Source organism: Mustela lutreola, chromosome 5 (genome assembly GCF_030435805.1).
Source record: "Mustela lutreola isolate mMusLut2 chromosome 5, mMusLut2.pri, whole genome shotgun sequence".
NCBI classification, from domain to species: Eukaryota; Metazoa; Chordata; class Mammalia; order Carnivora; family Mustelidae; genus Mustela; species Mustela lutreola.
The window spans coordinates 106,820,713-106,835,015 of record NC_081294.1 but is presented as its reverse complement, the minus strand read 5'-3'; the positions used below and the strand labels follow the sequence as shown (position 1 = coordinate 106,835,015).

The following is a 14,303-nucleotide window of genomic DNA, read 5'->3' as shown; positions in this document are numbered from 1 at the left end:
TAACCCACTGAGCCACCCAGGCACCCCTGCAATTTGTTTTTAAGTGAAGTATTGCCCCACTGCTTTGAAACTGCTCTTCTGTGATTCCTCTTCCCCACTGGTCGACCATTGGATCAGCTGTCAAACTAGAAACCAGGATTCCTATACCTGAGTTCCTCTGCCTTTATCTGTAGGCTTACCCCAAATCAGCAAAGAGGACCTACCCATTCCCTGGCCCCCAGTCATCAAATTCTTTGCCTCCTTGAAGAGTTAACGTAAGTTTTCACTGGGATCGACTTCTCATTCAAGACTGGTTACTTGTACGATTTGGTTTGTACATTCCACCTTGGATGTTAACTCATTCTCTGTTTACAGAGACTGACATTAGTTGGTCCGTCTCCTTTTGTGGAGGATGCCTTCATTCCATCATAATTAGTCAGTCCTCTGGGAATTGTCTTGTTTGGATTGAAAGCTTTTTGTTTACAGTTTGATCAGAGTTGTTTTCCATCTAATCAAATTTGTGGCTGCTCCATCCTGATGAAGTGCTTGTGGTGAAGGGGCTGTGAGCCCTAATGCTAGTCTCTGTCTCATGCTTCTGAGATTCTGCAGAGTTACCACTGGGAGCATTAAGTTCCTGATTTCAGAAGTGACGGGGTCAGATAAAACTAGACGTTAAACATTTAAGTTTAGTTTCTCTTGTGGCTTTTAATAATGACAAATGTAGACTTGACTCCTTACCAAGGAATGAGCCTGGAGGTGGTCCCCGGGAGCACGGAAGCTGACCTCAGCATTCCCCCTTTCACAGCTGCTGGCGGTCGTGGGTAGCAGACAGACATTGCTGGACCTGGACTTATTCCACAGAGAAAAACCAAGTTGTCTTAGAATTAGAATGTTTGAAGATCAGTGGAATTCCAGAAAGAGGAGAGGCAGACAGAAAGAGGCTCTGGTTCTGAAATTCATGTTCAGGTAAGGGATATTAAACTGAACTTGAAGACCCAGTTCTTCTAGTTTTTATGCTATGACTCAGGCCAAACTGCCTACAGCTTTTTTGGCACCTTGGATTCATGCAGCCTTCTAGAAATCTGATAGACTGTAAGAATCATTAGCTTTGCTAATATACCATTTTCTTATCTTTCCCAAATAACACTTCCATATCAGAGGGGCACCAATCTCATCTTTCTCCTCTCTGTTTCTTTAAGAAACCTCCCAAAGTCTGTTCTTCTGGGTTTGCAGCATCTGGGCCCCTGGCCAACCAGAGCTGTATGTGGGCCTTTCTGTGGCTCTTCTGTAGTTTCTTTATATTTATTCATCTGAGATAGAAATTGTTCGGGGAGCATAGTTAGTGTCTCTCTTGTGCAGGAAACATCATGTGGGGTTTCTTCCAGCTCCATCTCTTTGCGCTTAATACTTGTGTTGATGTTTTGAAAATATCTTCCCTGATTTTTCTTTCTTTCTCTTTTTCCCCCCATTTATTTATTTGACAGAGAGAGACATAGTGAGAGAGGGAACCCAAGCAGGGAGAGTGTGAGAGGGAGAAGAAGGTTTCCCACTGAGCAGGGAGCCCGATGTGGGGCTTGATCCCAGGACACTGGGATCATGACCTGATCCGAAGGCAGACACCCAATGACTGAGCCACCCTGGTGCCCCCAGATATATTTTCCTGACTATTGCAGTATGAATCCTTGGCAAAATGAGTAGAGCATCTACTGAATTCTAAGATGCTTATTCCCCCCATGTTCAAATCAGAATGCAGGAAACTGTCATTCATGTAATGTGCTGATTCCCTCTCCCCAAAGTTCTTTTTATAAGATAGATAGCACCTTAGAATTTAAGGAAACTTACTGTGTGAGGGGTTGTTTTGTTTTTCTTTTCTTTTTGTTTTGTTTTGTTTTGTTGTTTTGTTATGTTTTTAGTAGGCCCCATGCCAAGTGTGGAGTCCCATGCTCTCAGGACTGAGCCAGCCAGGCACCCAGGAAGTTTACTTCATGGCTATGTTGGAATAGGAACCATGGCAAGCACTTTACGAGGACTGAGTGATTTAATTCTTGGGAGAACTTCATAAGGTGGTGGCAATATTATTTTGTTGTACAAATAGGGAATTGAGGCTCAGAGAGAGTGTGATATTTGCTCAGGTTAGTAGTGGAGTTAGGATCGGAAGTCTACTGAGTCCTTGTTTACTCTTACTGATAATATGATGGCTCTGAGTTTGGCTGCCTTGAGGGTTGAAAGGAAGCCTCTTGCCCACAGGTCCCTACAGAACCAACATAGAAGTAGTGTCCTTGGATGCCCAGAGCCAGACTTGAAGAGGCAACACCCTGAGCAGGCCCGTCACCTTCTCCCCCCCACAGTGTAGAGTCTGTGTGTGATGTGAGTTTTCTTTTTCTAAAACTGGGATGGAGCTTGGAGTAGCAAATATTTAATCAGAGCAAATTCCCCTTGGTAAATTCTCTTGGCTTGTTCAAATAGAGGTTCTTCGCTTAAAAATATTCACCACTTACTGAGGACTAAATGACTAAGTCACCCACAGAGCGTAAGGCAGGTCTTAGTACAGAGCAACCGGTTGTTTGGCTACTTCTATTTGGGATGAAATACTCAATGCCACATAGTCACCCACTGATGAGCCTGAGAGCCTCTGGGAGTAAATAAGGGAGGGGATTTGGGGGGTGGTGATAGAATTTGAGGTTAGGCCCTCCTGGCATTAGCATTTTTCTTGAAATGGGTGTGAGGATTGTTGGGGTGGGGGAGAGGGGACTGAAGGTAAAAGATGGGCTGGTGGAGATGAAAGGGGTACTGACTTGCAGGTGTTATAGTTGCGGGGGAGAGGGAGGTGTCAGGAATTAGTTTTGTTGATTGAGTGGAAGAAAGAAGGGAAGGAAGAAAAAGCTGAATGAATATTGTAGAGCAATAAATCCCGCTTAAATAAAACAGCTGAATAAGTGAGGTGGTGTCATGCCTCCGTGACTTTTACAGATTTAAAGCAATATTACCTGTTTCTCACAGCATTACTTAATATGGGTATAGCTTTTGTTCCTCTCTGAAAAGTTTAGAAACATTCACTTCGTGTGGGCTCTCCCATTATGTCAGTATCCAAAAAATTTATTATTTATTTTCTCTGTCTATTTATTTTTTATTTTTTTATTTTTATTTTTTTAAAGATTTTATTTATTTATTTGACAGAGGTCACAAGTAGGCAGAGAGGCAGGCAGAGAGAGAAGAAGACACAGACTCCCCCGCTGTGCAGAGAGCCTGATGTGTTGCTCGATTCCAGGACTCTGGGATCATGACCTGAGCCGAAGGCAGAGGCTTTAACCCACTGCGCCACTCAGGCACCTCTGTCTATTTATTTTTTAAAGATTTACCTATTTATTTGAGAGAGAGAGAGAAAATGCTAATGTGCGCTAGGAGGGGAAGGGGCAGAGGGAGACAAGTCAAGCAGGGGAGCCTGCCACTGGGCTTGATCCCAGGACCCTGAGATCATGACCTGACGGGAAATCAAGATGCTTAACTGACTGAGCCAGACAGGTGCTTTTGTATTTATTTATTTTTGAAAAAAAATTTTTAAACTAAGTTTTATTTTAATTGCAGTTAGTTGAGATGCAATTTTATTTAATTTCAGGTGTACAGTATAGTGATTCAACAATTCCATACATCAACCATCACTCATTTCATTTCATGACATGTTCACTCTTTCTTGGTTTCTCTCTCTCTCTCTTTCTCCTTTTTTCCCCCCTTTGCTCATTTGTTTTGTTTCTTAAATTCCACATATGAGTGAAGTCATATGGTATTTGTCTTTCTCTGGCTGACTTATTTCGTTCAGCATAATACTCTCTAGCTCTATCCACGTCATTGCAAAGGGCAAGATTTCATTCTTTTTTGTGGCTGAGTAATAGTCCAGAGTGTGTGTGTGTGTGTGTGTGTGTACACACGTGTATATTTGTATACATTTACTCATACCACCTCTTCTTAATCCATTCATCTATTGATGGACACCTGGGCTGCTTCCATAATTTGGCTGTTGTAAATAATGCTGCTGTAAACATAGGGGTGCATGTATCCCTTTGAATTAGTGTTTTTATATTCTTTGGATAAGTACCCAGTAATGTGATTGCTGAGTCATAGGGTAGTTCTGTTTTTAACTTTTCGAGGAAGCTCCGTAGTATTTTCCAGAGTGGCTGCACCAGTTTGCATTCCAACCAATAGTTCACGAGGGTTCCCTTTTCTCCACATCCTTGCCAACACCTGTTTTTCTTGTGTTATTTAATTTAGCCATTCTGACAGGTGTGAGGTGATATTTCATTGTAATTTTAATTTGTATTTCCGTGATGGTAGGTGATGCACATCTTTTCATGTATCTGTCTTCCTTGGAGAAATGTCTATTCATGTCTTCTGCTGAGTTTTTAATGGATTATTTGTTTTTTGGATGTTGAATATCTGAAGATTTTAACCATGTGAGTTTACTCACTTATAAAACACAGCTAAAAATTCACACTCAAAATTCAGAAAGCACTTGCTGACTCCTCTCATTACCTGCATGGGGTGCTTCCTGTGTTCTTGCGTCTAGTCCTAATTACTGTCCTGGAGGAATTTCCAGACCAGACATTCTCACTGCGATGCCCCAGGAAGCTTCAAACCCTATAAGTTGACACAAACTCCTGATCTGTTCTTCTGGTTCACCTGTTTGTCCTCTACCAACCCTACTCCCCCACCAAACAGCACCTGCCCACTTCCCTTACTTCTTTCTTGTCATCCATATAGTCCTACCAACTCTGATCTCTACCTATAGAATTTCTGGTCTCCCTGCCAGTGGTTTACTTTCTTCATTCATTGACTGTTGGCATCCATCGACAATCCACTGGACTATTAAACCAGTGGCCTTTCAACTAACCCTCCTGCCTGAAGCCGGTTGCCTTCCCAGCCCTACCTCCATATTGTAGCTAAAATTGTTGTTTTCTCTTGCGTGTAGGATGGGGACCAGATTTCTTAGCATTAGAGTAGTACACCTGGCTCTTTGGAGCGAGATCCTGAATTTTCTTTTAGCTTTATCTTGTGCAAAAGGAATGCTCTTTTTAGTATAAGTATGTCTCATGTAATATTTAGTATAAGTATGTCCCAAATATTGTATGGGGGCATTGTTGGAAGATAGGAGAGGAACAGTAAAGTGTCCCCCAAACTAAGAAGGCAATTTTGAGACTGGAAAATGAAGCAAGCAACTTCATACAATTTATAGAGTTTTATTCAGGGTACCTTATTGATGGTGAGGGTGAGGCAGGAATGGCAGGGGGGTGGATCTGGCAGACAATGATCTATAGCAGCTGCACAGTTAATTCTCTGCAAAGTCCAGACCTTAGTCCAGATTTTTACAGAGTGAGGGGACATGGCAGAAGGGACTATCAGGAGATCAGAAGGTTGGTAGGCCCCTCATTGACAGCCAGTCTTTAATTAGATCTGTGACACCACCTGTGGTATATCTAACAGATTCACAGGAGCCCCAAACAAGCCTTCCCTGCAACCCTTATCCTAGGCTTGGCAGACATTTCTAAGGTATGTATATTAATCCTCAGGGGACCCCAAGAGGGGTCGTTGAATGAGCACAAACTAAATGGAGGACCAAAGATGGAGTCATTACTGTCAGCACTCCTGCAGACATACTAAACAATTAGTTGTTGTTGATTCAAAATTTAATTACATATTTTGTGTTTTATCTGGCAATCCTACATGTCTGCTACTTTGTTTTGTAGCCTTTTCAGAAACACAGTTGTGTCTCTCTCTATGCGTTTACATCTTGATTGGATCTTTTAAAAAAAAAATTGCAGTTGCAGAAACTTTGTGACTACAAAATATTTGACATTTCTTTGTGAAAACTTTTGTATCCATCTGTTCACAAAAAAGAGAACTATACTTAATTGAGTCTCAGCAGCAACACATTTTTGCCTGAGGCACTAACTTGAAAAAACATGTTTCAGAGAAACATGTTTCAGATTAGGGTGTAGTAATGACTGTGGACCTTTTTTGAGTGGAGGGAATCCTCATTCAGGAAAATGAACTCTGGTTAAACTTAGTCTTTTTGCTTATGGAAATCTGAATAGCCTCAGTTGCTATTGTTCCTTTAAGATCTTTTCAGAGGATAAAACCAAATTGTTATGCTTCAGTTTTACTTCCAGCTTTGTGTCATTTTTTTTTTCCTCTGCAGTATTTTTTTGTCTTGTGCATAACAGTTACAGTGTGATTTTCAACTTACATTTTTATTTTGAAGAATGTTCAACTTCAATGTTAATAAGAAGCAAGGTTTCTTTTTTTTTTAACCACTTTATTTCCCAACATTAATAGAAATACCCTGCTTGTTCTCATTATGTAAGATTTTAATTATTCTGATAATATGCATAGATTTTACACTGAAACCTTCTGGTTAGACTAGAATAAAGCATTGTCAACCTTTCTCAGAAGGTTAAGACTCATAAAGAATGCCAGTGAATAAAAAAGAAAGCCCAATTAATATCCAATTCACAGAGTAAAATCCAGATAGCCATAAAATTTTTTTTTTTTAAAGATTTTATTTATTTATTTGACAGAGAGAAATCACAAGTAGACGGAGAGGCAGGCAGAGAGAGAGAGAGAGGGAAGCAGGCTCCCTGCCGAGCAGAGAGCCCGATGCGGGACTCGATCCCAGGAGCCTGAGATCATGACCTGAGCCGAAGGCAGCGGCTTAACCCACTGAGCCACCCAGGCGCCCCAGATAGCCATAAATTTAACAGATGATGTGAACCTTACTTGTAATGAGGAAGATGGACATTGAAATAAGATAGTGGGTTTGTTGTTTTTTTTTTTTTTTTTTTGGAAGGAAAATTTTTTCTTTGCCTTTCAAGAATCTTTTGGCTGGTCTAAAAATTAAATTGACATGAGACAGATTAATCTGGAAGAGTCAAACTTAATTTTGTACTTTGGTGGAATCCACATAATTTCATAAGCATGAGATTCCAAAGAAGGGCAAAATGAGATATATATGTTATCCTGAACTAAGGAGAAGGGCGAAGGGACCCGAGACTTCGATGGGAAGAAAAGTAATTTCCAGGAGGATGAAGAGGAGCGAATGTTTGGTAAACAAATGTTTACTGAGCCATATGGAAGCAAGGGATGGAGAAAGGAATTTTTACAAACAGACCTTGCTCAATTCCTCTTCTCTACCACACTGAGTTCACAGTATTCTGTGCTTCTCTGTGGCAGTAGCTCTCTTCCTGGAGCAGGTCCTCTATTAAATCCATGCCCCCCAGTCTAAATTTTTTTTAGGCAATTATCAGGGAGGTCAACATTTTTTTGAGTCTCCTAGAACTTGATTGTTTTCAGATCAAAATAATTCGCATACCAAAGTGCCATATTATGGGGCCATTTGTTCTGAACTTACACATTATCTTTAAATTGGATGTTCACGTTGGGAATGGTGAGCAGTCTCCAATATTACTAGATATAAATTGATACAGTCTTCAAAAGCATGGTTTGACTTTACCTCTTGAAACTTTAAAATTTGATTCCATTTCTAGGTCAGCAGTCTATCCATATAAGGCACATGTTCAATGAAGCATGCGTAAGTGTTTACGGAGTCAGTGTGTGTAATAACAAAAAACCACAAATAACGGAAAACAAAAAATCGTCTCCAGATGTTCACTGTGGGAATGCTTATCAGTTTTGATCTATTCTTAACCATAAAATATTAAATAGTGGTTAAAAAGTGGATTGGAATTCTACGTAAATTAATAGGGAAAGGTCTCTATGGCTTATTGTTAATTAGGAAAAAACATATTGTAGAACAATACGTATACTCTTTAACAAAGTTTTTTGTTTATACACTGTATATATGCCACATACAAGTGTATGTATGTACGTATGTGTATGTGGGTATATTATGAATGAATATTGGGGTTGGGGACACACTTGTAAACTAATAAAAATACCCACCAAATTGTTAACTCTTGAGGAGAGGAGTGATATTTTGGGGTGGGACTGAAGGAAGTCTTTCACTTTTTAGTCTGTATATGCATTTCAAAAAATATATCCGTGTATTACTGTATAATTTTTTTTTAAGTTCTGATTCTAGACGTCAGAATTCATTAGACTAAGTAAAGGTGAAATGGTACATTATAGCACTATATCTTTAAAAATGATTCGGAGAGGGGTGCCTGGGTGGCTCAGTAGGTTAAGCATCTGCCTTTGGCTCAGGTCATGATCCCAGGGTCCTGGGATTGAGTCCTACATAGGCTCTATGCTCAGCAGGGAGCCTGCTTCCCGCAGCCTCTCTCTGCCTCTCTCTGCCTGCCTCTCTGCCTTCTTGTGATCTCTGTCTATCAAATAAATAAAATCTTTAAAAAAAAAAAAAAAGATTCCGAGAAAATTAAGAAAAAGTCTTTGGAAGAGGGACTTTTTTCTCAGTCTGTATTTCTCTGTGCACCACGTACATTTCCACATTGGGTTTTGACTTGTGCTGAACAAACACTTCATGACATCCCTTCCTTATCTGGCTTTCTTTTTTTTAGAAGTCTATTTATTTTAAGATTTTATTTATTTATTAATTTCAGAGAGAGAGAGAGGGAGAGGGAGCATAAGAGCACAAGCAGAGGAGACCGGGCTGAAGGAGAGGGAGAAGCAGACTCCCTGCTTAGCAGGGTGCCAGGTGGGGCTTGATTCCAAGACCCTGGGATCATGACCTGAGCCAAAGGCAGATGCTTAACCTACTGAGCCACCTAGGCACCCCTTTGTTTACTTATTTACTTTTGAAGTAATCTCTGCACCCAACATGGGGCTCAGACCCACCACCCCAAGATCAAGAGTCACATTCTATTCTGACTGAGTCAGCCAGGAGCCCCTCTTCACCCAGTTTGAACAGATGAATTTTTTCTTTTTCCTCAGATTCCATTTTATGAAGATATTTGTAAAGGCATTAAAGCTGGTGACACCTGTGAGAAGTTGGTGGGGTATTCTGCAGTGTACAGAGTCTGTTTTGGAATGGCCTGTTTCTTCTTCATCTTCTGCCTCCTGACCCTGAAAATCAATAGCAGCAAAGGTTGTAGAGCGCATATTCACAATGGGTAAGTCTTTGGTCTTCGAGAGTGGGGGTAGGTGGTCTCCCCTGATGCTTAGAGTACTGATCCTCAACCTCGTGCTCATCAGACCGTCTGACTACTCTTCCTCTAGTTGAAATTGTTGACTGACCTTAGGGAAGGTGGGACTTGTCACCCCTCAGTGGCTTAAGAACTAGAGTCCTATTTGTAACACTTAGTACCACAACGAGAATTGCAGCAGAGATGAGAGTTTTTATTTCTTGTGTTAAGGCCTGTCCCTACATCATCCCCCCACCTCAACAAAGTGGTTGGGTTGGTCTAATTATGGGAAAAGGCAGTCTCCAGTCACTTAATTACTTCCCCTCGATTTGGAAGGAACAGTACCAACAACAGAAACATGGGCTGACATACTTACCTTCTAAGAGCTCTTTTGTCCTTCCATGAATATCATTTAAATACATTTCCTCTTTTTTTTTTTTTTTTTCCCTTCCAGCTTTTGGTTCTTTAAACTTCTGTTGCTGGGGGCCATGTGCTCAGGAGCTTTCTTCATTCCAGATCAGGAGACCTTTCTGAATGGTACAAATGGGGTATTTGGGTGGTACCTATTTATTTTGTCCTTACCTGTTTTGTAAAATTGTTGCAAACTGTAGTCCAGGGTGCCTTTGATATTTTGAATTAGTGATTTTCTTGTGGTTTCATAAAAAAGCCCCTCCTTCCCTGCCCACTCTTCATCCACCCTCTCTTCTCCCTCTCTTCTCCCCGCGACACCCACTCCTGCTTGATCTCTCCCCTATTTCCTCCCTTTCTGGCTGGGTGTTCCTCTGCAGCCTAGAGAATTCAAAGCATAATTTTAAGGCTGTTGGCCCGAGGGGAAAAGTGGGGCACTTAAAAATGTGTTTGAAAACCAGTTCAGCCTGTCAGCATGACTCCCATCAGCCATGTCTGAATGGGCCCAGGGAGGCCTTGTTCATTCCCAGGGAACCGCCCGGGAAATCCGCCTGCTCTGGACCTCGGGCTGTCCTAGCAGCTTCAGATCTGCCTGCAGCTGTGGTGAGATCAGACCGGCTTCCTCTAGTCCTAGTCCTACCTGTAAACTTACCTGACGTGAAACTGTGTAACACCGAATTATGTTTCTTTTTTGTAGGATTTACCAAAATTAATTTAATTGGAAGCCTTTAATCATACCTGAAACAGGGGCCTCTTTTCATAAGAGTCCGGAAGGGAAAAAGCCTGAATTTCAGTGGTTCGAAACTCTGTTTAACCCATACGAATTCATGTGTCTAGTTCAAGTAGTAAAAACATGCACGCAGTAGCCGTCCGTAAGGAACAGCCCACAGCCTCTCAGATGGTCACTAGGGTCTGGCTAGTTTTTAGGGTCATACTAATTTTTTTGTTTTTGTTTGAAGATTTCATTTACTAATTTGAGAGAGAAAGCGCATATATGCATGGACCAGGTGGGGAGAGAGGCAGAGGCAGAGGCAGAGGGAGAGGTATGCTCCTCACTGAGCAGGGAGCCTGATGTGGGGCTCGATTCCAGGACCCTGCGATACCACTTGAGCTGAAGACAGACACTTCACCCACTGAGCCACCCAGGTGCCCCTAGGGTCATACTAATTTTTGTAGTCCTTAAGGAAGTTATATTTAAGTCTTATTTTTTTCCTAAAATGCTGTTAATTAGTTTTCTGTTCCCTACAGATGTACTTTTATGTATGGAAATGGTAGATTTAGGGTGGGAAGGGGCCCAGTGGTCCTCTAGTGCAGCTCAGTCATTTTTACAGACAAGCTGTAACCCAGAGGAGCGACATGGCTCACTCAAGGTTAGAGCTTCTGTGTCGCAGAGAAGTGGATCTGAGTCTCTCTGAACCTCATTTCTCTACTAGTCTCTGGTGACTCCATGGGCAATACAGTTTGAACCCTTTTTTACCTCATAACTTGTGTTTTTTAGTTTTAGATTGTGGGTCATTGTTGATTTTATGAACGACTTCATCTGTTAGGCTATCTGGCAGATGCGGTATGGAGGTTAAGCCCAGGTGCTCCCGAGCCACACTCTGTGTTCACATCCCAGCCTAGTCCTTTACTAACTATGGGACTTGGTTGGTTTACATGGACTCTCCATTTTTCTCATCTGTGAAGTGGGTATAGTGGTGGCACCCATTGTATGGGATTGCCTGGAAATTAAAGGTACAAGAAGAACACGGTAAAGATAACTACAGTCTTTATTCTCCTTTGAACTCAATGCCAGAACAGTCACCTCAGCTCCTTTGGGACGATGGTCTTCTTTTGCAGCCTGGCGCTATGTGGGAGCCGTCGGAGGCTTCATCTTCATAGGCATCCAACTCATCCTGCTCGTTGAGTTCGCACATAAATGGAACAAGAACTGGTATGTGCATTTGGGGGGAAGCTTCCAAGTGAGCTCGCCTGCTGCTCAGAGAAACTGCCCACAGGACGGTGTTAACCAGCAGCTCTGAATTGTGCTGGGATCAGCAGCCTGCTTACGCCTCAGATAGCTGGTCCACACTTTCCCTTCACTCCTGCTCTTTGAACCTTTTCATTCACTCCTCTACCATGCTGTTTTTCTCTCCTTTCTCCCTTTCCTTCTTCCATTTCATTTCTCTTCCCTTTTTGGCTTTTTCCCATGCGCTGTCGTTTGGGCTCTGAATGGGCTGGCACTTCTCAGCCCTGGCTTCCTGGTTGGGATGGTGGGTGCCTGAAAATTTGGGCAGGCTTTATCGTAGGCTTCTATCCTTAAGAGATTTTTAAAGAGAAAAAAAACTTTGGAGCTGAAAATACACTTTCTGCAAAGAATATGATAGTTGTTTTCTTAAATTTTTATTGGTTCCTCCTCCACCTGCCTAAGAGTATAAGGATCCCTTCACTAGGAAGGTCTGTTGTGTTGCCTTAGAGAGCTATCCTGAATTAAAAGATGTGGAGTTCTTCTAACTGCCTTGAACATGGGATTCACATCCTAGAATGAAGTGGGAAATGCCAAACTATTAATAGCTACTTTTATTTCTATTTATTTTATTACTGAACCACATTGAGGGACGGGTAGCTAGAAGAGGGTTAGCCCTTTGAGTGCTAAGACTGGCTGGGCTCACTTTGTGACTCCAGGCAAGGGGCACTTGGCTTCTTGTTGTCTTACTTTGCTTATAAAATACAAATAGAAGGGTGCCTAGGTTGGTCAGTCAGTTAAGCACCTGACTTTGGCTCAGGTCACAATCTCAGGGTCCTAGGATGGAAAGTATGAGCATCAGGTTCTCTGCTCAGCAGGGAGTCTGCTTCTCTTTCTCCCCCTGCCCTGTGTGCCCCCCCCCCCCCGTGCTTTCTCTCAAATAAATAAATGAAATCTTTTAAAAATACTTGAATGAAAATACCTATTGTACCTGATAAAACTTTTGCTATTTTGTAGATTTTTGTTTGTATTGTGTTATTTTATAATGTTTTGGAAAAAGGGCAGAAAGTAATGAATGAATTTGAAATTTATTTTTTATCTTGGACAAAAAACACATGGTCTGAATTCTTTGACAATTTTTTTTTTTTTTAAGATTTTATGTATTTATTGGACAGAGAGAGAGAGAGAGAACACAAGCAGGGAGAGCAGCAGAGGGAGAGGGAAAAACAGGCTCCCTGCTAGGAGGACCCCGGAATCATGACCTGAGGCAAAGGCAGATGCTGAACCAATTGAACCACCCAGGCGCCCCTGAAAATACTTTTCATTCTGATTACATTCCTCAGCTTGGTAGTAGTAGTAGTTTCATTTTGATTTTGGTTTTGTTTCTTTGGAGAACAAATCAAGAGGTGCATGAGTGAAAGGCTAGTGTTATCATTTTTTAATTTGGTAAATATTGGAGTAAGCACTCAAATACTTACAGTTTTTAAAATTTTACAGCACATTGAATAGTCACATAGATAGCACTACAGAAATTTATTTTGTCTAATAAAAAGTCATCCAAAATTTTTTGTAAAATTTTCACATGTATACTTCAAAATATTGAACTTTTATTTTTTTATTTTATTTTTTTTATTTTTATTTTTATTTTATTTTATTTTTTTTTAAAGATTTTATTTATTTATTTGACAGACAGAGACCCCAAGTAGGCAGAGAGGCAGGCAGAGAGAGAGAGAGAGAGGAGGAAGCAGGCCTCCCTGCAGAGCAGAGAGCCCCATGCGGGACTTGATCCCATGACCCTGGGATCATGACCTGAGCCAAAGGCAGAGGCTTTAACCCACTGAGCCACCCAGGTGCCCCCCAAATATTGAACTTTTAAAAATAATAATGTCTTCAGTACTGAGTGCCTGATTTGCCCATTAAGTAGTATGTTCTCTTGAGAATACTTGTGCTTCTTCAGCTCTGATTTGACTGTTTTGATTGATTCTAAAGCCATTTTCAGAGACTAATTATTGATGCCAAGTTTTAACAGGCATTTTGGAAGAGTTAGGCTGCTGTAAAAACCTTCCAGAAACCACTCAATAAGAATGGCTTAAGAGCTTTGTGACAAATGATGTTGCTGTTGTCTTGGCGTTGAGGCTAATATCCCAACAAAATCCCTATTGTCATCATATTCATAGCTGATTTGTCTGCCTAAAATTAGGATTAAGCTAGGAAACTATTTTCAGGTAAATTAATTTACTAGTTTTTGGGGGGTGTCATTTTTAAATAAAGACTGTTGCTTACAGGGTTAGTCTAGAAAATACATCACTCCTAATGGAACAACCAAAGTACTTTTTCTTTCCTTTTCTTCTCTTTTCATTTTCTTTTTTTTTTTTTTTTAAAGATTTTCTCTATTTATTTGTCAGAGAGAAAGAGCACAAGCAGAGGGAGCAGCAGGCAGAGGGAAAGGGAGGAGCAGGTTCCCCACTGAGCAAGGAGCCTGACAGGGGATTTGATCCCAGGACCCTGGGATCATGACCTGAGCCGAAGGCAGACGCCTGACTGAGTGAGCCACCCAAGCATCCCTTTCTTTTCTTTTTTAAAACATTTTATTTATTTATTTATTTGACAGACCGTGAGAGAGGGAACACAAGCAGGGGGAGTGGGAGAGGGAGAAGCAGGCCTCCCACTGACCAGGATACTGGATGCAGAGCTTGATCCCAGGTTCCTGGGATCACAACCAGAGCCAAAGGCAAAGGCTTAATGACTGAGCCACCCAGGGCCCCCCTTTCTTCTCTTTTCAATAAACATCCTGAGAAGGAAAAGATCCCAGTGCTAATAGGCCTGAGGCCCTGGGCCCAGAAACCAGGAGACTCCAAGTGTTCATGTCCCCACTTCTTTTT

The 14,303-nt window shown here is 41.4% G+C and overlaps 1 protein-coding gene across 3 annotated transcripts in view; it reads left to right on the top strand.

The window, feature by feature from the left end:
* Nucleotides 1-14,303, top strand: part of SERINC5 (serine incorporator 5) — a 102,900-nt gene that overhangs the window by 61,336 nt on the left and 27,261 nt on the right. For 2 of the 3 annotated variants that reach the window (XM_059175340.1, XM_059175339.1), the window contains exons 3-5: nt 8,878-9,056; nt 9,523-9,605; nt 11,277-11,409. In XM_059175340.1, coding sequence (XP_059031323.1) covers nt 8,878-9,056; nt 9,523-9,605; nt 11,277-11,409 — 395 coding nt within the window. The remainder of the gene's footprint in view (nt 1-8,877; nt 9,057-9,522; nt 9,606-11,276; nt 11,410-14,303) is intronic. The other variant, XM_059175342.1, reaches the window with a different exon arrangement.